Source organism: Balaenoptera physalus (genome assembly GCF_965194825.1).
Source record: "Balaenoptera physalus genome assembly, chromosome: 15".
Lineage (NCBI taxonomy): Eukaryota > Metazoa > Chordata > Mammalia > Artiodactyla > Balaenopteridae > Balaenoptera > Balaenoptera physalus.
In genome coordinates this window covers 63,074,853-63,100,894 of record NC_138894.1, presented here as the reverse complement: position 1 = coordinate 63,100,894, position 26,042 = coordinate 63,074,853, and the positions used below count along the sequence as shown (strand labels likewise).

At 36.3% G+C, this 26,042-nt stretch overlaps 1 protein-coding gene across 5 annotated transcripts in view; it reads left to right on the top strand.

Annotated features, from left to right (window-relative positions):
• MTA3 (metastasis associated 1 family member 3) overlaps window positions 1-26,042 on the top strand; it is a 158,298-nt gene that overhangs the window by 65,296 nt on the left and 66,960 nt on the right. For all 5 annotated transcript variants that reach the window (XR_014254271.1, XM_082427753.1, XM_082427752.1 and 2 more), the window contains exons 5-8: window positions 1,315-1,378; window positions 3,579-3,696; window positions 14,926-15,028; window positions 19,627-19,726. Coding sequence is in view for 4 of the 5 variants with exons in the window: in XM_082427753.1 (XP_082283879.1) it covers window positions 1,315-1,378; window positions 3,579-3,696; window positions 14,926-15,028; window positions 19,627-19,726 (385 nt within the window). In the remaining variant the exon portion in view is untranslated. The remainder of the gene's footprint in view (window positions 1-1,314; window positions 1,379-3,578; window positions 3,697-14,925; window positions 15,029-19,626; window positions 19,727-26,042) is intronic.

Sequence of the window (26,042 nt, the reverse complement as noted above, 5' to 3'; positions counted from 1 at the left end):
AAAGCCTTTTTTACCTTACTTACTTACTTACTTACTTACTTACTTATTTATTTATTTATTTATTTATTTATTTATTTATCTTTATTGGAGTATACTTGCTTTTCAATGGTGTGTTAGTTTCTGCTTTATAACAAAGTGAATCAGTTATACATATACATATATCCCCATATCTCCTCCCTCTTGCATCTCCCTCCCATCCTCCCTATCCCACCTCTCTAGGTGGTCACAAAGCACCGAGCTGATCTCCCTGTGCTATGCAGCTGCTTCCCACTAGCTAGCTATTTTACATTTGGTAGTGTGTATATGTCCATGCCGCTCTCTCACTTCATCCCAGCTTACCCTTCCCCCTCCCCGTGTCCTCAGGTCCATTCTCTACGTCTGCGTCTTTATACCTGTCCTGCCCCTAGGTTCTTCAGAACCTTTTTTTTTTTTTTTTAGATTTCATATATATGTGTTAGCATACAGTATTTGTTTTTCTCTTTCTGACTTACTTCACTCTGTATGACAGTCTCTAGGTCCATCCACCTCACTACAAATAACTCAATTTCGTTTGTTTTTATGGCTGAGTAATATTCCATTGTATATATGTGCCACATCTTTATCCATTCATCTGTCGATGGACACCTAGGTTGCTTCCATGTCCTGTAAGCCTTTTTTAAAATAGACATTTCTTTTCCAAGCACACACCCAGCTATGATCAAAGGTAAATGCCATGAGACTTCAAGGTCCATGAATCTTATTTGCCCCTTGCTCTATAGGAGTTTCTTGTATTTAAATTTTAACTAGACTTTAGAGCAGTTTCAAAAAATGTAAGTTAGTTAATCCTGATGTGAATGTGTATTATTTTAGGTTCTCATATGCAGTGGCTACTTTAAAAATTTGAAGGTTATTTCAGGCACTGGTTTGTATGGTGATGTCTTTGAAAATCCCTTGTATAAAATTACCTCATATTAACTCTTTACAGATTCAGAAACTAGCTCTTAGTCTGAAGATTGCATTGTACTCTTCTTTTTTTTTTTCTTGAAAAATTAGGAAATACCTATAAAGTGTTTTATGTTACAAGGATTTTACTGCCTAATACTGTTCCTTTCCCAGATTAGCCTCTCAATAAATGTCTACAAACACAGCCTTATTTTTTAGGTTACACAAAACCAAGATGGTAGAGAGTCCAAGTATATACATACATAGATTTTCCTAAAAGCCATCTAGTTTCTCAATGCCACCTTTACATTTTGAATATTCCTAACTTTGTATATATCATCACTGTGAGGGTGAGGTGGCCTTTATTTATTCACTTTTCTCCTCTTTCAACAGGGGGAAATGCAGTGTTGCCCTTCTGAATGAGACAGAGTCTGTATTGTCATATCTTGATAAAGAGGTAATTCACAATTATACTTGTTTTTGTTTTTCCCTCTATTTCATACGAAGCCCATACTTCTGTATTATTTCTTCTTCTAACAAATTATTGCACAATGATAGCAGTATTATGGTAAAAGTATAATGACTGGACTGCATTCAGGTAATTTTATTTTTCTGGTTAACTGAGAGAAAAGTTGGCAAAAACTCCCATGTCTGTCTGTCTCTTTTGCTTGGTAATGAAAAGCTTGTAAAGTATAGCACATGATTTAGTTGGTAGTGGAAGAACTATTTTTGGCTTTATGAAATAAATGACTTCAGTATACTTGGTCCTCCTCCCTTTTTTTTCTTTTTAAATAAATAGCTTTTCTTTTAGACTGTTTGCAGATGAGATTTTACCATTGGTGGTCTGCTTTCTTTCCTTGAATCCTAATAAACTTTGTCAACTAAAAATATATTTTTCTGTAAACTTCAAGAAACATTTTAAACATTTTTAACAAGTTGAATTAGAGCAAGCACTTCATTGAAGGGAGGAAATTCTTATAAGCAAGACTATTCCACATTTTGCAGTTTTATGTGACTTTTATCATTTGTGTTGTGGGGAAAATATTTTACTATTGATAATGTTTCAGTATTTAACCTTTATAATTTCATAGTGTTTGTTTTCCCAAAATCTTTATTACACATAGGTTTTTTTTTTTTTACAGAATTAAAGGGACATATTTTCTTTTTAAAAAATATTTTAGTATGCTCAAAATTGTTGTTCCCTTATCTCAAATGAAGTAAACATTGCCGAAAAAGATTGATACAAACATGTAGAACTACTATGTATTAGAAGCCTAATAAAGAAAACTAAAATGAAAATAAGTATTCGAAGCAGAAAAAAGGGGTTAATAGACTCATGGAATTTGGAAAAGAAGGGTAGGGTTTGTCATCAGTCTGTCTAACAGAATGATGGATAATATGGGTAATGATGGTGCTCAGAAATTAGCTTTTGCTCACAGAAGCAGAAATAAAAAGAGGACATATTCAATATGTTTTAGTGTATTTTATTGTATTTGGCTGTTAAGAGAGTGGTTTGTTTTGTTTTGTTTTATTTTTGGCTGTGCTGCATGGCTTCTGGAATCTTCTTTCCCTGACCAGGGATTGAACCCAGGCCACTGCAGTGAAAGCACTGCGTCCTAACACTGGACTGCCAGGAAATTCCCTGAAATTTTTTTTAAAGGTGCTATTTATGCCTTCTAATTTATTAGCAATTTGTGTATGCTAAGGACTGTAGTAGATGCAAATTTGCAAAGGTCTTTAGGATTTTTTTCCTATCCACTTGCTTTTTGACCACTTAAGTCCTTTATCAATCTGCTGTTCTTAGGGATAGGCCCTTTCAGGATATAATACAGAGAATCCTGCAGTAGGTCACCCTCAGAACCATGGTGGGAAGCAGGGACAAGACTTTGCTGGTTCAGATGATCTCCAGTGGTTATGCAGAATTCAGCTAAGGATTTGTGGCTATAGGTCATTTTATCCATTAGGTCCAGTAACTAGGGTGTTTTGCTCTTTAAGGGTCCATGGAAAGTTAGGTGGGTATGCCAGTGGTGGTAGCATGTATAGTTATGTTTATATGCCTACCTATAGGTACATATGAGTGTTTCAGAATTTAAAGGAGAACTGCAGAATTATAATTAATAGATATTTACTTGAATGTATACAGTGTGACATATTAGTAAACGGCATATAAACTAAGTTCTTCTATAGTTTATTTAATGTGAGATGTGTGTGCATTTTAATATTTTTGATAAATGTGGGCTGGACACTAAGTAAGAGTGCCGGGTATCTATGAAGGCATCCTTACTGTTTGGTGGGGGCTTTACAGCTTTAAATGATTACTTGATTTCAGGGGTCTTCCTTTGACTTTTGCTTAACTTTGCTAGCTTTTAGTTTTAGAGCAGTTAATGGTTTTCTGTTAGACTAAAACAAATAATAATAACACTTTATTATCCACTTTTATTGTAAGCTATTTGTTTTGGTTTCATTTAATTTTATACTGTTTACCTGATGATAGTAACATCATGCTCTTCTTAAAGATATATGAATTTATTCACCAAAATGAAATTTTATACTCTGGAGTTTTATGGTTTCATTATTGTGACTTTGGATTTATTGCTTTATAAAAAGTAGAAGGAATTATGTTTACCTAGGTATTTTCTGTCATTTTTTTTTTCCAGGATACTTTTTTCTACTCATTGGTCTATGATCCTTCAGTGAAGACATTGTTAGCTGACAAAGGTGAAATCAGAGTGGGACCTAGATATCAAGCAGACATTCCAGAAATGCTCTTAGAAGGTATGTTTTCCTTTGGGTTGCAAATCCTATGAAAACAAATGTACCTTGAACTCAAATATTTTCCTCATATGGAAGAAACAACTTTCAGGCTAAAGTTTAAAAGTAACGGGCTCTTCCAACTTTAGAAATACAACAAACAGCAATGAAAAATAATTTAATCGATCAGTTATTCATTTTTTATTTCACACTTTCATGAGTTTTCTGCCTGTGTTTTTCTTTTAAATACAACTTTAAGAATGTTAGTGTTGTTGAACTTGTGTTTCAATGTGACACGCTCATGCCTTGAGATCCTGAGTGCCTTCATGTCATCTATCTATGGTAGCCTTGGAATCTAGTGAACATTTACATTTTGGTGGGGATTTTGACTGATCTGAGTAGTTTCTATACCAGAGAGATTCAGAACTTTGCATTTTAAAAACAGGTCTTCCTAGCAAGACTTTTCTTTCTTCTGTCATAATTATATACTTAAAACCTTTATTTTCTGATGTCAAAAGTAAAACATTCTTACCGTTAAAAAATGAAACACAAAGAAACGTGTAATACAGAAAATGAACACCAGCCCCTTTCCTTCTTTCCAAACCCATATTTAATTACTAATATTGTTCAGGGTATTTTTTTTTGGTACAGGCTCTGGCTCGTAATCCATTCTGGAGTGGTCTTTGTGGGATGGCAACTTGCACGTTGCTCTGCAGTTGCTTCTTTCAGTTAATAGTGTTTGTATCTTTAGCATCTTTCCTGATGAGTAGAGTGGCTTTATTCTTTTCAGTGACTGTAGAGTTCTTAAGTCTGCATGGATGTGCCACAATTTATTTCCTTTACCAGTACCCTATTGACAGACATTTAGGTGTTTACATTTTTTGATATTACAAATGATGCTTCCAGAAAAGCTTTACATATACTTATGCTGTGTAAATGTTTTTCAAGCATAGCTCCCTGGAAGATATTGAAAATGCTTCTTTGCCCTTCAAAAAAGCTGTTAATTTTCATATGAGTGAACCAGATGCTTCCACCAATAGATTATTAAAGAACCCCCCCTTGCCCATTTTGTGATATTATTGTCTTGGCTTTTCATTTTTTTTGGTGTTGCTGTTTGTTTTTTTTTTTTCTTTAATTTTTAAAAGTTACTTATGCTTTCCGTTACTGCTCTTCTGTAAATTTCTTGTGTATTTTCTATTTGGTTATTTATATGTATTGGCAAGAGTATTTTGCATATTAAAGGTAAACAAATATAAAAGTATCTGCCCTTTGCCTATGAGTGTTGCACATAGTGCCTCCTCACTTAAAAAATGTTAATGATTTTAAATTTGTTTTATTTATTTTTGTTATACAGAAATTGAGAATTTTTGTCATACAGAAGTTTAGAATTTATCCCTTAAGGTTTATATAATTTGCATTCTTTACCTTGCCTTACCTATAGGAAATATATGCAGAAAAGTTAAATCAACTCAGGATAGAGTTGTGTTGTCATTGTCAGTGGTGGGTAGGTGGGGTGGCTGTGAATAATAACAGGTTGCAGATTTCTGCATTTTCATGAATTCAGTACCAGGAAAGGTCAGTCAGTAATGACTAAGCTTTGAGAACAGAATGCCATGTCTGCACTCATCTGTGTTTAGAAGTTTTTTTTGAAGAAATTGTAAGTAGTGACTCAGTTTATTATAGGCTGAGAGATTGCATTTATTAGCATTCTGTTCTGTACAAACCATCTTTTCTTCCAGAAATAATTTTGGATGTTTTATAGTCCTTAATGTTTGATCTTAGACTTTTATCACTACATGTAAGTGTTCACTAAATATTTATTGTTTTATTTTTAAAAACACTTGATTTTTAAGTTGTACAAATAGTGCTGCATTGAGTATCCTTTATATAATGCATAATTTTGTACTCTGGATATAACTGGAAAATATGTTCCCAGAAATGAAATTGCTAAGTCATAAGGCATGTGTTTCTGAAATTTTATACAAAATGGTAATTGTCTTCCAAGTAATTATTTACAGGTGGTTTTTTTCCTGGTTTTAATTAAGGTATAATTTATATGTAGTACATTTCACCCTCTTTTGTGACAGTTCGTTGAGTTTTGGGCAAATGTATACACTCTTAGTGAGAGAGTTCAGCAAGTCCATCTATGCACAGGCCAAAAGCCAGGAGTGACCCTGGTGCTCATGTGTGCTTGTCGCCTGGCCCAAGTTCTACATCCCCTAAGCAGCCCTTTGTTACTCCTCCCTGAACTTTGATCTCTCTGCTTGTCAAACTCTGCAGACTGTGTCGTTCATGTAATCTTGTGTGCTATTTTTATTATTTGACTTTTAAATTTTGGACTGCCTGAGCTGTTGATTGTGTGGTCCTCTCTCTCTTTTTCATAAAAAAAAAATTTATATATATATATATTTTATTGAAGTATAGTTGATTTACAGTGTTGTGTTTTTTAATTTTTTTGATTTTTAAATTTATATATATATTTTATTGAAGTATTTTAATTTGTTTTTTAATTTTAATTTATTTTTTTTAATTTTGGGTGCGCCGTGGCTCGCATGATCTCAGTTGCCTGACCAGGGATTGAACCTGGGCCATGGCAGTGAAAGCTCCAAATCCTAACCACTAGACCACCGGGAACTCCCTAATTTTTTTTTATGTTTGGTTCTTTCTTGAGCACTGAAATAAGCCTAGGTGTATAGAAAGCCTAGAAAATTTTGTGTATTGCTCATGTAAAGATAAATGCTGAACCAAGTAATAAAGTTGGGATATTTCAAGTAACAGTGGGCATAAAAATCAGATCATGGAATCTCATGAGTTCCCACTTCTCTGCAAAACTTTTACGTATGATATTGCCCCTGAAAAGCATAAAGCTGGTTAGAGTTAGTAATTTGGAAAGCATATCTACCTAGCTTAGAATTTAAAAAATTATTTTAGGAAATGAAATCATATATAAAATGCAATAATTTATTCTACAGTACTTCTCAATAAGGATTTGAATTCTTGAGGGTAAGAACCTTGCAGTTCTTCTTCCAGGTAGAAGGAAAGATTCTTAACAGCTTGTGGCATTTGGGAAGTTACACCAGTTATCTGACAAAGGCATTCTTTGTATTTAGAAAATGTGACTAAATATTCATTAATATAATAGATCTTACAATTCATTAACAAGTATTAATTGCCTTTAACATTGCGTTTCTCTTAGTAGTCTTCCGGGTGGGTGGTTTACAGACTTTATTTAGGCAATAGAACCCTTTCTTATTACGCAGTATGACCTTAAATAAGGAAGTCAGGTTGTTGTGGGTGAAGTGGAAGAGAAGGCCCCGTTGAGTCTCTTGAGGTACCTTACTGAACCTTAGGATTCAGAGGATCAGCTTGAAGGCCACTGTGCCAATTAGAATCCTCTCTCTTCGTTGCACAGTCAGAACCCCCAGTCCTTGCAGTTAGCGCTTATGATGAAGTCCCTTTGTAACATAGTATATGAAGGGGCTCCACTGTTTTCCCTTTGCCTTTTCCCATTTTTTAAATCTTAAAATTTATTTTATTGCAAACAGTATGAATTGTGGTAGAAAATGTAATTATATTGGAAACAAAAAGTAGTAGTCCCTCATCATCCCTTCTAACCCACTATTAACCACTGTTATTAATTTAACATGTTCTCCCAGACTGCTTGTTATATAAATATGTATAGAGATCCATGAAATTATGTTCTGTAGTATTCCATCGTGTGATAGATCCAAGTTTATTTTATCTATTTCTTATGTGTTTAATGGTCGGGCAAGTTTTTCCTCAGTTCTTTAAAATTTCTTGGTTGTGGCGGGGTTCTCATGTCGATGAGATTTTTTTTTTCTTACTGTCAAAGTTTATCATCAATTTGTCAATTTCTTCCTTTCCAGATTTCATTAGGATTCTGATTGAAATTGTATTAATATTAAGATTACTTTGGGAGGCGATTGATTATTTTATAATATTGGGTCTGCTTCTGAGGTTTCTGTTCTATTCCCCTGGTCTGTTTGTCTGTTCATACTCTAGTAACCCATGTTTTAATTACAGAGGCTTTGTAGTATGTGTTAATATCTGGTGAGGGTAGTTACCCTCTTATTTTTCCAAGCTTGACTAACACCAGAAAAAAAAAAATCTTCCTTCCTGTTTTTATTGGGGTTGCAGTTAATTTTTAAGTTAATTTAGACAGACATTTTGATGATTTTTAAAAAATTATGTCTTTATATTTATTTATTTATTTAAATTTTTATTTATTTATTTATGGCTGCATTGGGTCTTCGTTGCTGCATGCGGGCTTTCTCTAGTTGTGACGAGCAGGGACTACTCTTTGTTGTGGTGCGTGGGCTTCTCATTGTGGTGGCTTCTCTTGTTGCAGAGCACAGGCTCTAGGTGTGCAGGCTTCAGTAGTTGCAGCACGTGGGCTCAGTAGTTGTGGCACACGGGCTCTATAACGCAGGCTCAGTAGTTGTGCTACATGGGCTTAGTTGCTCCGCGGCATATGGGATCCTCCCAGGATCGTACCCATGTCCCCTGCACTGGCCGGCGGATTCTTAACCACTGCACCACCAGGGAAGTCCCAAGTTTATAACTTGTTAGCTTTATTTATACGTGTTCATCTTTAACAATGAAAAACATTGTATTTTTCAACATAAATGAAAGTCACTTTGGGCTTTTATTTCAACTTAAAGCATTTAGCATATCCAAAATGTTTTTTTCACTTGTAATCAGGAAACCAACTAGATGTAAGATTTAAAGAACCCCCTTCTTCTAATTAGTGTATTTTCTGGGAAGAAGGAGTAGGGTGGCAGATAGATACTCCAGCAGTTAAACCACACTTGAAAAACACAGACACTGCCATCATAGAAACTTTCATACACAGCCAGTGCCTGTTTGCAGGGAAATTAAATCGTAGAAAACATCATGTTCAAGAACAGATATTTAGGACTTGATGCAGTCTGTGCTTACTAACCCTTTTGATACTCTTGAGTGGGTACGTTTAGACCAGTACCCACTCCAATTTGCATTGGCATGGGATGTAGAACTTGAATTAATATCCTGAGTAGGTGGAAGCATCAGCTCCATGCTAGAATATATTACAGGCTTGCTTTCTTTGTGAATGTGTCCTGATGAATTTAAGACATTGTTGTGGCATTTGTCTTGCTGGTGAATATTTCTTTTTTGTGGCTTTAGAATTTTAAAATTCAGTTATGGCTACCCACCATCTAGCAAACTCTTGAGATCTGGAAAGATCAGTATGTAGCTTGCAAGCAAAGGTGAAGGTTTGTTTTTTAGATTTTAAATCTTTATTGAGTTTGAATAACTACCTAGAGAATTTTCCGTAGAAAAAAGGTGTCATATGTAGTAAGTTTTGAATTATTATTTAGCTGTATTGTAACATTGGAATTTTAAGAAACAAATTATTTACATATTAAACTTTGTAACTGTTAAAAGTATTATAACATTAAATTATTAAACAAAAATGACTTTGGATTCACAGTTTTGGGTAAAATCTGGCTGTACTATGTTTTAGCTGAGTTACCTTGGAAAAATTATTTAACCTCTCCAAGTTCCCATTTCTTCCTCTTTAAAAAGTGAGTAATAGTGTATGTGCATACATCATAGTGTTGTGATGATCAAATGAAGTAATTCTTGTAAAGCATTTATTTTTTATTTTTTAAAATTTATTTTATTTTTATTTATTTATTTTTGGCTGCGTTGGGTCTTCGTTGCTACACGTGGGCTTTCTCTAGTTGCGGCGAGCGGGGACTACTCTTCGTTGCAGTGCACGTGCTTCTCATTGAGGTGGCTTCTCTTGTTGCGGAGCACAGGCTCTAGGCGTGCGGCAGGCTTCAGTAGTTGTGGCACGCAGGCTCAGTAGTTGTGGCTCACGGGCTGTAGAGTGCAGGCTCAGTAGTTGTGGCGCACGGGCTTAGTTGCTCCGTGGCATGTGGGATCTTCCCAGACCAGGGATCGAACCTGTGTCCCCTGCATTGGTAGGCGGATTCTTAACCACTGCGCCACCAGGGAAGTCCTTGTAAAGCATTTAGCACAGCACCTGCTGCTCAGTGTTCTCTATTACAGTTGCTTCTCCCGGGCCACCAACTGTCTACTGCTACTAATTAAGTAACTCTTGTCTGTATTTGGGTATTTAGGGTGTGTCTCTCTTTGAAAGTTAAAGAATTAAATTAGAATAGTCTCTAATGCTAAAATACATGCCTTTTAAACTTGAATTAGCTCATATACAGTCAATAGAAAAATGTCAGTATAGTGTGGAAATTGTCAGTTCATCTGAGGCTTTTCTAAGCACTTATTCTCACAGATGAAGAGCGTTTAAGAAAAAAAAACACCAGTATATGGCGCATCTTAGAGTTACAGATGAAGGAATGAAAAATGTCTTCCCCAGTGTTTATAAAAACCTATACCCTAGATTTTATTTTTAATTTTGTTGAAACTGTACACAGTGACCTACATCTCGGTGGAGGAAGCATAAGTCCAGGGTTTAAGAAGATAAAGGATTGACTGACCTTTGTGCTTGGTGCAAATGTCAGTGGAGATTTAACTGTGTTGGTATTTTTGTTATGATTTTTTTTTTTTTTTAAAGTGCTCTGGTTCTTAGGTTTTAAAATTTTTGTCCTATTTTTCCGTAGACACTATTATTTTCAAGTGTGTAATTTTGCAGAATGTGTTTTCTGCAATGTGGTGGATGTTAATCAACTTAAAAACACCAGACCGTAACGAGTAAGTGTAAGCAGATATCGGTCGCAACCATGTGAGCGCAGTAGTTCGTAACCCAGGGCAGTTTTGTCTTCCATGGGACGTTAGACAATGTCTATAGACATTTTTGGTAGTCACACCTGGGGGGAGGGGGCGATGCTACCGGCGTCTAGTGGGTAGAGATCAGGGCTGCTGCTGAGCATAGTACAATGCACGGGACAGCCCCCATGGCAAGGAGTTGTCGGCCCAAAGTGTCAACAGTGCACACTGTGTACAGAGGAACCCTACTGTAAAGGGTTTTGGGGACATAGTAAGCACTAAATAAATGTTATTTAATATTTACATAGTTATAGTAATATTTAAATTTTCAAATATGAATTATATTACCTGGTCTATTTCTGTGGTTTTGATTCTGTTTATTTTTGTGCCAGTACCACATTGTTTGATTACTGTTGCTATATATTATAATCCCACCCAGTTTAGAGGATCCTCTTATATTATTCTTTTAATAATGATAATATTCTTTGATTTGTAGAGATTAATATTTGAATTATTTTGTGGGCTTTCAGAACTAAATTTTGTTAAATTTAACTTGAAGTACTTGTACAAAAATGACAGCCTTAAGATTTAAAAATCTTCTTTATTCAAGTCATCTTATGTTCTCTGAAAGTTTTGTAATTTCTTTATATAAACATACTTCCAATTTTGTTTCTTAGTATTTTATATTTTTGTTGCCATAATATCGGATTTTTTTTTTTTTTTTACATTTTTGTTTTCATTCTCTTTGGAATGCCATTGGGTTTTATATATTCATTTTTTATTGTGCCTTTCTTGTAATTTATTTTTAAAATCTATTTTTATTGAGATATAATTGCCATATAACACTGTGTATGTTTAATTTGTTGGTTTGATTACATTCAGGTATTGCAGGTTGGTTACCACCATAGCATTAGCTATCTATTGTGTCATAATTATCACTTCTTTTTTGTGGTGGGAACAAAGATCATAGTCTCTTACCAACTTTGAAGTTTATAATAACAGTATTGTCTGTAATCACTGTGCTGTGCATTAGATCTCCAGAACTTACTTACCTAGCGGTTGGAAGTATGTACCCTTAAACAACCTCTCCCCATCCCCCTCCACCCCACCCCCTTTCCAGCCTCTGGCAACCACCATTCTACTCTGTTTTAATGAGTTTGGCTTTTTAAGATTCCACATAAAATGATATCATACAGTATTTGTTTCTAGTAACGTATTATTCCTTTGATGCATCACTTAAAACATTGCCCAGAACTTTCAGAACATTAATAAAAATGGTGATAAATGGCAGCCTTCTGTGTTTCTGAATTAAATATAATATACTCTGATGGTTGTTGCAGAGAAAATGAATTATATTTAGAACAAAGAATATTTCTAGTTGTCCAGCAAAGGGTCTATAGGATGACAGCTCCATCCAGCCTTAGTTCTTCAGTCTTTGAACAATGGTCTGTGCTCTTTGGGGGTATACTGAAGAAGTACTTTGCCATTATTTTCTAGAAATCTTAAAATATAGCTGAAGGGTTAGGGCTAACACATATAAAATCATTGTTGAATCTACATTTCTTCAAAATTATGAAGAGGAACGTATGAAGCAAAAAATTGGATGCCATATATAATCGTGTAGGTAGTTGGTAAATATATTTGGTAGGAATTCACAGAGAGAGAGAGCTTCATGGGCTGGTGTGGGACTAGAGCAGATTGTAATTGCCCAGATTATCATAAATGGAGGAGGAAAGTGAGATTATTGCAATGACTGGAATGAACATGACCAGAGCATAGAATTCTTCTTGGTTCAGTCTCTGGCTCATACCACATTTCCTAAGACCATTCTACAGATTGCTGATAGCTTAGTTGAGGATTTCATTATACAGATTCTAGAGCCTCTTAAAAGTTTTTCCCTTGTGAAAAAGTGATTAAACTGATATAAATGTAATTATATGATGAATCCAAAATGGGGAATTCCCTAGAGTGACTGTTTGAATAGAACATTCTATATTCTTTTTATGTTCTTGTTATTTTTGTTCTCATCCCATGGTATTGTATGTTTTAGTTGTTAGTAGAAATGCATTCAGGAGTGTTTTATTATTGTTTATAGCAAATTTATTTAGAATTCTTATACTGAATTATCTTTCCTCTGTATGCTGCAGAATGTATGGATAGGATTGAAGTTTATCAATTTAACTGACTTAAATTTGAAAAGTAAATATCAGTTTTACCCTTAGGTTCTAGAACATATAATAGAAGGGGCTTAATACCGAATAGCATCATCATTTCATCTTGTGTTATTTAAAAATGCAGATTTCAAATGTAGATTTATTATTATATTTCTTTCTTTACTACTTTACTATTTATCTTACTTAACATGTATTTCTTGGAGATACAGGGGAGTATAATTGTGTCATTTTCCTTTCAAAAGTTTCATGCAGTTTACAAACGTTTGGGTTTGTAAATGGTTTTTAAAAATGAACCAATTGAATTTTTTTTTAACATCTTTATTGGAGTATAATTGCTTTACAATGGTGTGTTAGTTTCTGCTTTATAACAAAGTGAATCAGCTATACATATACATATATCCCATATCTCCTCCCTCTTGTGTCTCCCTCCCATCCTCCCTATCCCACCCCTCTAGGTAGTCACATGCATTGTAAGCAAAAACAATGAAAAACAAAATCCTTTTAAACACTTGATATGTCTTTGGACTAGTACTCATTCTGGTCTGCTTGTGCTTCTTTATGTTGGGGGTGGCAATTGACTTTTTCGTTACCTACCTGTCTTTGAGCAAGGAGCAGGATGGGCAGGCCCCCTACCTGACAGCAGTGGCTGACTTAGGAGACTGCATATGGGGTGGCTGATTCTGCCCTCCCGCTTTCTCCTTTTGAGCCTTAATACCTGCTTGCTCCCATCCTAGGAGGGAACACATTAATAAGCCTATAGCCTGGATTCATCAGTCACCAAGGGATGTTCAGCCTCATAGTATGTCAGTCAGTGCAAGACACTCTGCCTGATGTTATAGATGCAGTGATCAAAACCAAAACATAGCCCAAACCAATTCCTAGCCTGATAGGAAATTCATAGCTGTAAATTGGAATCCAGTCAACTCCCAAGTCTGTTTTCCATTACCATCTTTTATCCTAACATTGAGTCTTGCCTGCTGGTTATATCTCCTCGTGAGACGTTCCTAAAACAAAACATCCTGTATTATCCTCAGTCTTTTCCTCAGCCTCTTGATTGTTTCCTTCTTTCTGTTAATGCCAACACTATCTATGTAGTTCTCAAGACTGGAAACCTACCCATTATACCAGTCTGTCACTGTCATTTCTAAATATTCTCTCTTAGCTCTTTATTGTCACTGTCAATACCATGTCTCCCTGTCTGTATCACGTATCTCTGTAGAGCAAATTATTCCATTGCTAAGTGTTGGATGTGAAATTTGTTTCTGGTTTTGTCACTCTACTGCTAAAAAGGCAAGGGCTTCTTATTACCTCCAAATAAAAATCTATTCAGAAAATCTGTGCAGAATCTTCAGTAATATTTTCATAACCCACTTCTTTTAGCTATCTTCTCATTCCCCTTGATGTACTCCTGACAAAATTAGCTACTTTTCTACCACATCTTAAAGCCCCATGACTTTGTTTACATTCTCATTTCTTTTTTTTTTAATCCTTTTATTATTTACAACAGTCTTTTGATAATTTCTGCTAAATTTGTTCTGATATATTCTTTTTTTTTTTAACATCTTTATTGGAGTATAATTGCTTTACAATGGTATGTTAGTTTCTGCTTTATAACAAAGTGAATCAGTTATAAATATGTCCCCATATCTCTTCCCTCTTGCGTCTCCCTCCCTCCCACCCTCCTTATCCCACCCCTCTAGGTGGTCACAAAAAAATATGGAATGCTTCACGAATTTGCGTGTCATCCTTGCGCAGGGGCCATGCTAATCTTCTCTGTATCGTTCCAATTTTAGTATATGTGCTACCGAAGCGAGCACCATTCTCATTTCTTACTTTAAGTTCTCTCCCCCTGCCAGTGCATTCATACCCTTCAGTTCTTAGCAGGAATGCCACCTCGTGCATGACATCGTTCCCTAACTAGCCTGAAATGATTTCTCTAATCTTCAGGATCTTACAGTCATATCTATACGTCTCTGTGACATCTGTTTCTTTTCATGTGTATCATAGTTATTTATGAGTAAGTTTTATCATAATTTGAGCATCTTTCTTTTCTGTCTCTATATCCCTTAGTGAGGCTTGGGGCCTCACGCATACAAATACACAGGAAAGACATGTTAATGACTAAGTGAAGACATCATATGGTCGGTTTGGTTGTGTTATCATCAGCGTTCACTTTACAGAGTGTTCTACATCTGCTGTCTGATAGAATGTATGCAAACCATGTACATTTACCTTATACTTTTAATGCTGTGGTGACCACAGTCATCAATCATATGTGACAACGTATGTGCCTTGTGAATAACAAGACTCCATTTTCTTTGTTCTTGGACAGGAGAATCAGATGAGAGGGAACAGTCTAAATTGGAAGTGAAAGTTTGGGACCCAAATAGCCCACTTACAGATCGACAGATTGACCAGTTTTTAGTTGTAGCACGGTGAGTATGGCACTGTGGAGTCAAGAGATGGCTTTTCTTTTTATAAAAGAATTTATAGAAAATTTATGAATTTTCCTTTTTTTGTGTTCTACTATTTTTCATTGGTTGTATTTTTCTTTTTCTAACTGTGTAAGAAAGCCGAATATATATCACACCTCTTCCTAAATAATATGGTTTATTATCATTAGTTTCTGTTTTAAAAGTGAAAATAGATTTATTAATTTTTACTGATTAAGAAAATAAATGCTCCTTGTAAAAATGTAGGCACTACAGAAAAGTATAAAGTAGAAACTCAACACCTGAAATCCCATATCTTTAATTAAAGCAGTGATCTCCTTTAAGCTAGTCAGGGATTATTCAGGTGTCAGTAATAATGTGCTCCTCTAATTGCACCCACGTGTGAGTAATGTCTGTTGGCTAGGTGTAAGGCTGTCCTTTGAGAGTTCTAAGCCTGGCTCCCTGGCTGCCTTGCCCACCCCCTCATCCCCCCCTCCCCCCATAACCCCTTTTCTTGAGAAAATGAGTGGACAGAAGTTTATTTTTATTTTTTCAATTATAAAAGTAAATGATGTTCATGGGGGAATTGCTGCAAAGCAGAAAGTAAATGAGATTATCATAGCATTGTAATAGCAGAAAAATTGGAAAAAACCTAAAAGTACATCAGCAAGCAGTTGATGAATGAATTGAGGTATATTTAGTAATGGAGTATTACTTTACAACAATGAAAATGAGTGAATTAGGGCTATATGTAGCAAAGAGGTAAACCTCAAAAACAATGTTGAGTAAATACATACAGTATGGTCACTGATAAAAAAATTTTACAACGTGCAAACAATGTCTTATTTTATTAATGGGCATATATATGCATATGCATATTATATATATATGTATGAGTTCTGGGAATGTGTATTGATAAAATTTATTTCCTTAAAAAAATGAACCAAGAGACTTCCTTGGTCCAGTGGTAAAGAATGCGCCTTCCCATGCAGGGGACATGGGCTTGATCCTGCTCGGGGAACTGAGATCCCACATGCCACGGGGCAGCTAAGCCCGAACGCCCCACAACTAATGAGCCCACGCACCTCAACTAGAGAGCCTACGTGCCGCAAACTACAGAGCCCGTGTGCTCTGGAGCCATGTGCCACAGCTAGAGAGAAGTCCATGCACCGCAACAAAGAGCCTGTGAGCCGCAACAAAAGATCCCTCGTGCCGCAACTAAGATCTGATGCAGCCAAAAAAAAAGAAAAAAACAAATGTGGCAAAATATTATCTTTTTAATTTTTTTTGATTTATTTATTTTATTGAAATATGGTTGATTTACAATAGTATATTAGTTTCAGGTATACAACATAGTGATTCAATATTTTTATAGATTATACTCCATTTAAAGTTATTACAAAATAATGGCTAAATTGCCCTGTGCTGTACAGTATATACTTGTTGCTTCAAACATGGCAAAATATTAGAATGAGGTAGATCTGGACATGATTACAAACGTCTTCATTATAGTCTCTAATTTTTTTTTTTTTTTTTTTTTTTTTTTTTATTTTTATTTATTTTTTTATTTATGGCTGTGTTGGGTCTTCGTTTCTGTCCGAGGGCTTTCTCTAGTTGTGGCAAGTGGGGGCCACTCTTCATCGCGGTGCGCGGGCCTCTCACTATCGCGGCCTCTCTTGTTGCGGAGCACAGGCTCCAGACGCGCAGGCTCACGGGCCCAGCCGCTCCACGGCATGTGGGATCTTCCCAGACCAGGGCTCGAACCCGTGTCCCCTGCATTGGCAGGCAGATTCTCAACCACTGCGCCACCAGGGAAGCCCTAGTCTCTAATTTTTTGTTGAATGTTTTTTATAATACAAAGGACAAAAGGGTCTTAGCCCATCCTTAACACTGTTCATAGTGCCAGTCACCGTGGAAGTCATACATCGTATCGGTGGGTAGGCATTTAGACTCCAGAGCCCACATGCCTAGCCACTAACTGATTAGATGAAGAGACTTGATATATATACATTGTTGGGGAGGAGCCAGTCAGTGGAATAGAGGAGACTGAAGATTCGGGAGTAGAAATGAATCATTGGTGGAACCTCTGCCCTAGAGACTCCAGACAGGTTATCTGGATTTTGTATTATTTAGTAGATTTTGCAGTTTCAGATTTGATTTTCATTTTTTTTTTTTCCTTTTCCTGATTACGATGGGCCATGTTTTCTTTTTTCTTGAAGCCAGCATGAGAGGCACCAAGGAGAAGCACCTAGTATCTTTTTCAATTTTTGTTTTTTTAAAAAAAAATCTAAATACAAATTAAACCCAGTTAAGCACCACTGCACATCCCACCAGAATGGTTAAAATTTAAAAGACTGGGCTTCCCTGGTGGTGCAGTGGTTAAGAATCCGCCTGCCAATGCAGGGGACATGGGTTCGAGCCGTGGTCCGGGAAGATCCCACATGCCTCTGAGCAACTAAGCCCCATGTGCCACAACTGCTGAGCCTGTGCTCTAGAGCCTGTGAGCCACAACTACTGAGCCCGCATGCCACAACTACTGAAGCCCACGCGCCTAGAGCCCGTGCTCTGCGACAAGAGAAGCGACTGCAGTGAGAAGCCTGCATGCCACAACGAAGAGTAGCACCCGCTCGCTGCAACTACAGAAAGCCCACGCGCAGCAATGAAGACCCAACGCAGCCAAAAATAAAATAAATAATAAAAATAAATACATAAAAAAAAAATTTAAAAGACTGACAGTGCCAAGCACTGGTAAAGATGTGGGACAACCAGCACTCTCATATTCTGCTGGTTGTAGTGCAAGTTGGTACAGCTGCCTTAGAAAACTGCTGTCATCTAACACACATATCCCTTAAGTTTCACTCCTAAATATATACGCAGCAGAAATGCATACACCTGTGTGCCAAAAAGATACATATACAGATGGCAGTAATGGCACTATCCATAGTAGCCCCAGCTTGGAAACACATGTCCGTCAACAATAGAGTGGGGGTGGGGCATCGTGCAAAGTAATGCTCACAGCAAGGAAATGAACGAACACAGCTCATTCACAGCCGGCAGCATGGGTGAATCCACAGACATAATTTTGAACAAAAGAAACTGGATATGAAAAGTGTGCGTAGCGTGTGATTCTGTTTAAGTTTTCAATTGAGCAAAACTAATCTTTGATGTTAGAATCTGGGATGCTGGTTCCCTTCCACTAGGAAGTAGTGATTGGGAAGGAACCGGAAGAGTCTTCTGGGTGCTGTCATGATCTGTGTCTTGACCTGGATGCTGGTGACATGGATGCATTGACTTTGTGGTAACTGAATAGCTGTACAATGTGTGCTTTTTGCATGTGTTTTATATTTTAATTAAAACCTTAAAAAAAAATCTCTTCCTCAGCTAACATGTTTAAAACACAGACAACAAGCGGGAAGCCTTACCTTCATTTCACGCTTTATTTCTTTTTTTAAAAAAATTATTTATTTATTTATTTAGTTTTATTTTTGGCTGCGTTGGGTCTTTGTTGCTGCACACGGGCTTTCTCTAGTTGCGGCAAGTGGGGGCTACTCTTCGTTGCAGTGTGCGGGCTTCTCATCGCGGTGGCTCCTCTTGTTGTGGAGCACGGGCTCTAGGCACGCGGGCTTCAGTAGTTGTGGCACGTGAGCTCCAGTAGTTGTGGCACGTGGGCTCAGTAGCTGTGGCTCACGGGCTCTAGAGCGCAGGCTTGGTAATCGTGGCGCACGGGCTTAAGTTGCTCCACGGCATGTGGGATCTTCCTGGACCAGGGCTCGAACCCGTGTCCCCTGCATTGGCAGGTGGATTCTTAACCACTGCGCCACCAGGGAAGCCCACACTTTATTTCTTGAAGTTAGGGTTCTCTGTGTATGGGAAGGCCTTCTAAATCATTAAATGAAAATCAGTGTTGTGGTAATTGTTTTTTTTTTTTTGGAAACTGTTATATATTGAGTCCTTGAAGGAAGAGGTTGCTGCAGTTGATGATATCTCATTTCAGGGAAAAATGTTATTGGGATTTCACCATTTGGGCTAAAAAAGTGGTCAGAACTTGCTTTGCAATAATAGTCAAATTCTGCATCAAATTTATTTCTCATTTTTGAAGCACATGTGGAAACCAACTTGTTTATTCCATGGCATTTCATTATAGATCTTCCCATTCTTTATGCCACACAAGCCTCTTTTTCTTAATTGTTTTAAAAAAATATATTTATTTATTTATTTTGGCTGCAGTGGTCTTAGTTGTGGCATGCGGACTTCTTAGTTGTGGCATGCGAACTCTGAGTTGCGGCATGTATGCGGGATCTAGTTCCCCAACCAGGGATCGAACCCAGGCCCCCTGCATTGGGAGCATGGAGTCTTACCCACTGGACCGCCAGGAAGTCCCTCTTTTTCTTAATTTAATTGTAATGACACATATGTGTAGTGAATTGGCTTGTCAATTCTTAAATCGCAAAGAAAATACTTTTTGTTTGATTTGATTCTTAAACATCAAAGAACTTGCTTGACTTTTACAACCATTCATTTACTACCCAAATGTGTTTTTTTTAAAGATAAAAAAACAACAGTGCCTTAATCGTTCCTCTTTGTTTGTGTGGTTTATCCAGTGCTGTCGGGACATTCGCTCGAGCCCTTGATTGCAGCAGTTCTGTAAGGCAGCCTAGTTTGCATATGAGTGCAGCTGCAGCTTCTCGAGACATCACCCTGGTAAGATGCTTTTTGAAATTTGGGAGTTATTATTTCTTCTGCTACTTGTTTAATTTAAAAGCCAATATAGCAGTGTTGTAGATGTGAGAACTTCCTGGCTCTAAGCCCTGCTGACTGTTAGGTTGATTAGGCTTGGCTGGTTGATTAACTCAACTCGGTGTCTCATTCCTAAGTCACCCCTTGTGTTTGTGAGCTGGGACAAGTAAGAATGACTATTCACAGAGTAGGTACAAAATTATAAAAAATATTTTGGGGAAAACAATTCAATATTCTGATTCATCTGTTTTCACTTTGGTGCTTTTTTGGTGTATTCCATCTACACCAAAGTACATAAATAGTTGTAGCTCACACATAGTGCTTTACAATTTTTTTAAGTGAAAGTAGCCATCTCTTGAAACCATTGCTATAGGAGTTATTCTTTTGTCATGCCATTAGTCAGTATTAAATATTTAAAGTTTTGTTTTGTCTGTTCATTAGAAAGAGGTTCTGTTTTCTTAAATTATTTCATTATATTATGGTTGCTATCTTTTAAGGCTATTTCCTTTCTTCCCTTGGTGATCAAATGAGGCTTCCCACGTTCAGCTTAATTATACCACTGATGCCTGCTGTGGCTGGGCATCGGGCTTGGCACTTGCTTCCTTGTCTGCACCCTCCAGAAGAGCAGACCTGCATGTTTTTGCCTGTTGAAGTTCCTTAACTGTATTGATTGCCACTCCCTCTGAGATAGGCATGGTAGGATGCTCATATTACATATGAGGAAACTGAGGTATGGCAAGGTTAAGTTGTTTGATATTCATTACTCGTAATAAAAGTTAGCATTTTGTTTTCTGATGGAATGGAATACAATGATAGGTTTTATTACTTTCTCATTATATTCCAATTTGAAATGTTTTCCACAAAATATTTATCACGATAATGTAAAAACTTGTACTAGAATGCACAACAAATTTGTTTCTTATAACTCTTTCTTGTATTTTTGTACAATTATAGATGATGATGAAAGCATTAATAGTCTATAGCCTTTAAGGAACCCTTTTCTCTATCCTTTCTCAAAGACTAGAATGTTGTTTGTAGAAACAAGTTTTGTTCTCTCCGTTGGTACATTAATATTTTATGAAAGTTTAGGGGTTTCAAAATACGTTTGTATTTTGGTTGTTTAGCACTTTTAGAGTGCTTTTTTTTTTTTTTTTTTAAGAGTGCTTTTTTGAAGATGCAAGAGTACACTTGTCACTTTGTAACAACCTTAAATCCTGTCAACAGATATTTGTGTGAACCAGAACTACATGGAATCTAATCACTACCTGTTTAAAAAATTTTTTTCCCAATTCTAAAATTAGTGTATTCTTATTATGAAAAAATTTTAAAAGTAAAGTAAAGTACAGCAGCAGCCAAAAAAAAAAGTTTTGTCCTCATTAGAATATTCTTACCATTTTATGTTTCCTTTCAGACACTTTTTGTGCATTGCAAACAATATACTAGCAAATTACAGAATAGTACAGAAGATAATATAATAAAATACTATGCAATGCCACCTAAAGCAGATGTTAACATTTTAGTTCTTTGGATTAAACAGATTTTCAACCACTATATTAATGATGAAATCTCTAATATTCTCTCCCTAATCCTATTCCCCATCCTCCATCTGTACCCCTGGCCCTGATCATCCCTGCCTCCTGACAAGAGGCAGCCACTATATCAAATCTGCTGTGTATCTAGTCTGTGTTTTTCTAGTTTTACTATGTATTGATATTTCCAAAAACAACATGAACATTGTTTTACATGTGTTTAAATCTACTTTGTAACATTTTGCTATTTGCTTATTAGTGAGATGTAGCCATGTTAATAAATATGTACCTCTTACACTCATTTTTAACTCCTTGGTAGTATTTGTAGTATTCTTTCATAGACTACTACACCACATTATTTATGTATTCTCTTACCAATGAACATCTGGAGTGCTTTAAAAACATTTTCCTTTGCTATTACCCATAATGCTGCATTGGCAATTCTAACACATGTCCTTTCTGAGCATGTGTGCGAGCTTTCTAGGCTGTAACTAGAATTGGAATAGTTATTCATAGCGATTCGTAGGGTGGTGCTCATTTTCAGTTGGACCACGTGCTGCCAAATTATTCTATTATACACCATACTAGAAATTTATAATCCCACAAGCAGTTAATGACTGTTTTTCTTTCTGCATCTATTTCCTTACGTTGTCGTCAACACTTGGACACTTGGTATGTTGAGACTAAAATTTTTTACTAACCTGATGCTGCCTCATTTTAATTTGTATTTCCCTGATTACTTAATGAGGCTAAGCATATTTTCATATTGGCTCTTCAGATTTTTTCTTCTTTGTATTTTAGATTCATGTATCCTTTGTCCATTCTTCACTTACATTATTATTCTATTTTTGTCTAATAGTTTTAAAGTTTTATTCATATTTAAGACTGTAAATATACCTGGACTTTATTTTTAAGAATGGAGTGAGGTAGGGGTCTAATTTTGTTTTTATCCATATGGAAAATTAATTATTCCAGCACCTTTTATTAATTTGTTGTTTCCTCATGATTCTGTAATGCCCCTTCTATCTTATTTCATGGTCCTAGATATGCTTAGGATTCTTAATCCATTCTCTTCTGTTTCATTGATCTATTTGTCCCTGTGAAAGCACCACAGTATAATAAATTCCAATAGCTGGTAAGACAAGTTCCATGTCACTTTATTTTTAACATATAGGTGAAGTTATTTAAAGTAGAGTTTTATATTTTGTCTCCCCTCTACCCCGTGTTTTTCCTAACAGTATAATATAAACACTCTTTCATATAAGAATCTGCAAAGTTTTTTTCTAATGTTGCATGATCTTGCCTTGTATATACTGTTACTTATGTAGCCAGTGTCTTGTGACTTAACACTGTTCTTAAGAGATAATGCTTCCCAGATTATAAAGGGGGGTGCTATCTCTGTTGTAGTCCAGCAAATTCCCTCTACACTGAGGGGCTAGAGTGCAAAGCCTGTTCCTGAGATGGGATAGAGCTCTTGTGACAATTGGGGCTGGGATTTGCCTGAAGATGGGCCTGACAGGTTAAGAGCAGGTGTGTTGGCTCTTGGTTCACAACTGCAGCGACTCTCTGCTTCCCACTGCTGGTGACTGCTGGGACAGCAGATGAATTTCTTTTGGAAGAGGGCAGAGTCTTCAAGAATCAGTGTTTGTTTTTGTCAGTGAAGGCCATTATAAAAGAAACATTTTAAAGGGCATACAACCTTTATACCTTAATTGGTTTAAATATCATTTTGTGTGTGTTGTTTGTAATACTTGCCTGTTATGCTCCTTCTAGTACTTTCACACCCTCCAGTGTTTCCGTCTCTTCTGTTTTATTTCCTTTCATACTTAGCAATTTGGAGTCACTTTTTAATTACATTATTATCTTAAATTATTTACTACATTTTAAATTTTTTTAAGCAAAAATATACTCAGAGGTTTAGGAAATTTTGTTTTGTCTTGTTTGTACAGATGGTTTCAGAGACAGGATTTGGATCTTGACTCCTGCTGAGGAGTTCTCTCCACTAGATTACCTCTTCTGTTTTATTCTTGTTAAAATGGCTTGGGTTTAAATATCATTGTTGTCTGTCTTGGATCAGGCAGCAGTGAAGATTTGTTTTTTAAATTTATTTTTGTTTTTTTAAATATTTATTTATTTATTTATTTATTTACTTTGGTTGTGCCGGGTCTTAGTTGAGGCATGCGGGATCTTTAATTGTGGCATGCAGGCTTCTTAGTTGCAGCATGTGGCATGAGAACTCTTAGTTGTGGCATGCACGTAGGATCTAGTTCCCCAACCAGGGATTGAACCCAGACCCCCTGCATTGGGAGCACGGAGTCTTACCCACCGGACCACCAGGGAAGTCCCTTATTCTTTTTTTTTTAATTTTTAAATTTAATTTTATTTATTTTTTTATACAGCAGGTTCTTATTAGTCATCCATTTTATACACATCAGTATATACATGTCAATCGCAATCGCCCAATTCATCACACCCCTACCCCCACCCCCCCGCCGCTTTCCCCCCTTGGTGTCCACACGTTTGTTCTCTACATCTGTGTCTCTATTTCTGCCTTGCAAACCAGTTTATCTGCACCATTTTTCTAGATTCCACATCTACGTGTTAATATAAGATATTTGTTTTTCTCCTTCTGACATACTTCACTCTGTATGATAGTCTCTAGATCCATCCATGTCTCTACAAATGACCCAGTTTCGTTCCTTTTTATGGCTGAGTAATATTCCATTGTATATATGTACCACATCTTCTTTATCCATTTGTCTGTCGATGGGCATTTAGGTTGCTTCCATGACCCGGCTATTGTAAATAGTGCTGCAATGAACATTGGGGTGCATGTGTCTTTCTGAATTATGGTTTTCTCTGGGTATATGCCCAGTAGTGGGATTGCTGGATCATATGGTAATTCTATTTTTAGTTTTTTAAGGAACCTCCATACTGTTCTCCATAGTGGCTGTATCAATTTACATTCCCACCAACAGTGCAAGAGGGTTCCCCTTTCTCCACACCCTCTCCAGTATTTGTTGTTTGTAGATTTTCTGATGATGCCCATTCTAACTGGTGTGAGGTGATACCTCATTGTAGTTTTGATTTGCATTTCTCTAATAATTAGTGATGTTGAGCAGCTTTTCATGTGCTTCTTGGCCATCTGTATGTCTTCTATGGAGAAATGTCTATTTAGGTCTTCTGCCCATTTTTGGATTGGGTTGTTTGTTTTTTAATATTGAGCTACATGAGCTGTTTATATATTTTGGAGATTAATCCTTTGTTCGTTGATTCGTTTGCAAATATTTTCTCCCATTCTGAGGGTTGTCTTTTCATCTTGTTTATGGTTTCCTTTGCTGTGCAGAAGCTTTTAACTTTCATTAGGTCCCATTTGTTTATTTTTGTTTTTATTTCCTTTACTCTAGGAGGTGGATCAAAAAAGATCTTGCTGTGATTTATGTCAAAGAGTGTTCTTCCTGTGTTTTCCTCTAAGAGTTTTATAGTGTCTGGTCTTACATTTAGGTCTCTAATCCATTTTGAGTTTATTTTTGTGTATGGTGTTAGGGAGTGTTCTAATTTCATTCATTTACATGTAGCTGTCCAGTTTTCCCAGGACCACTTATTGAAGAGACTGTCTTTTCCCCATTTGTATATCCTTGCCTCCTTTGTCATAGATTACTTGACCATAGGTGCATGGGTTTATCTCTGGGCTTTCTGTCTTGTTCCATTGATACATGTTTCTGTTTTTGTGCCACTACCATATTGTCTTAATTACTGTAGCTTTGTAGTATAGTTTGAAGTCAGGGAGTCTGAATCCTCCAGCTCCGTTTTTTTCCCTCAAGACAGCTTTGGCTACTTGGGGTCTTTTGTGTCTCCATATAAATTTTAAGATTTTTTGTTTTAGTTCCGTAAAAAATGCCATTGGTAATTTGATAGGAATTGCATTGAATCTGTAGATTGCTTTTTGGGTAGTATAGTCATTTTCACAATATTGATTCTTCTATTCCAAGAACATGGTATATCTCTCCATCTGTTTCTATCATCTTTAATTTCTTTCATCAGTGTCTTATAGTTTTCTGCATTACAGGTCTTCTGTCTCCCTAGCTAGGTTTATTCCTAGGTATTTTATTCTTTTTGTTGCAATGGTAAATGGGAGTGTTTCCTTAACTTCTCTTTCAGATTTTTCATCATTAGTGTATAGGAATGAAAGAGATTTCTGTGCATTAATTTTGTATCCTGCAACTTTACCAAATTCATGGATTAGCTCTAGTAGTTTTCTGGTGGCATCTTTAGGATTCTCTATGTACAGTATCATGTCATCTGCAAACAGTGACAGTTTTACTTCTTCTTTTCCAATTTGTATTCCTTTTATTTCTTTTTCTTCTCTGATTGCCATGGCTAGGACTTCCAAAACTATGTTGAATGATAGTGGTGAGAGTGGACATCCTTGTCTTGTTCCTGATCTTAGAGGAAATGCTTTCAGTTTTTCACCATTGAGAATGATGCTTGCTGTGGGGTTGTCATATATGGCCTTTATTATGTTGAGGTAGGTTCCCTCTGTGCCCACTTTCTGGAGGGTTTTTATCATAAATGGGTGTTGAATTTTGTCAAAAGCTTTTTCTGCATCTATTGAGATGATCATATGGTTTTTATTCTCCAATTTGTTAATATGGTTTATCGCATTGATTGATTTGTATATTTTGAAGAATCCTTGCATCCCTGGGATAAATCCCACTTGATCATGGTGTATGATCCTGTTAATGTGTTGT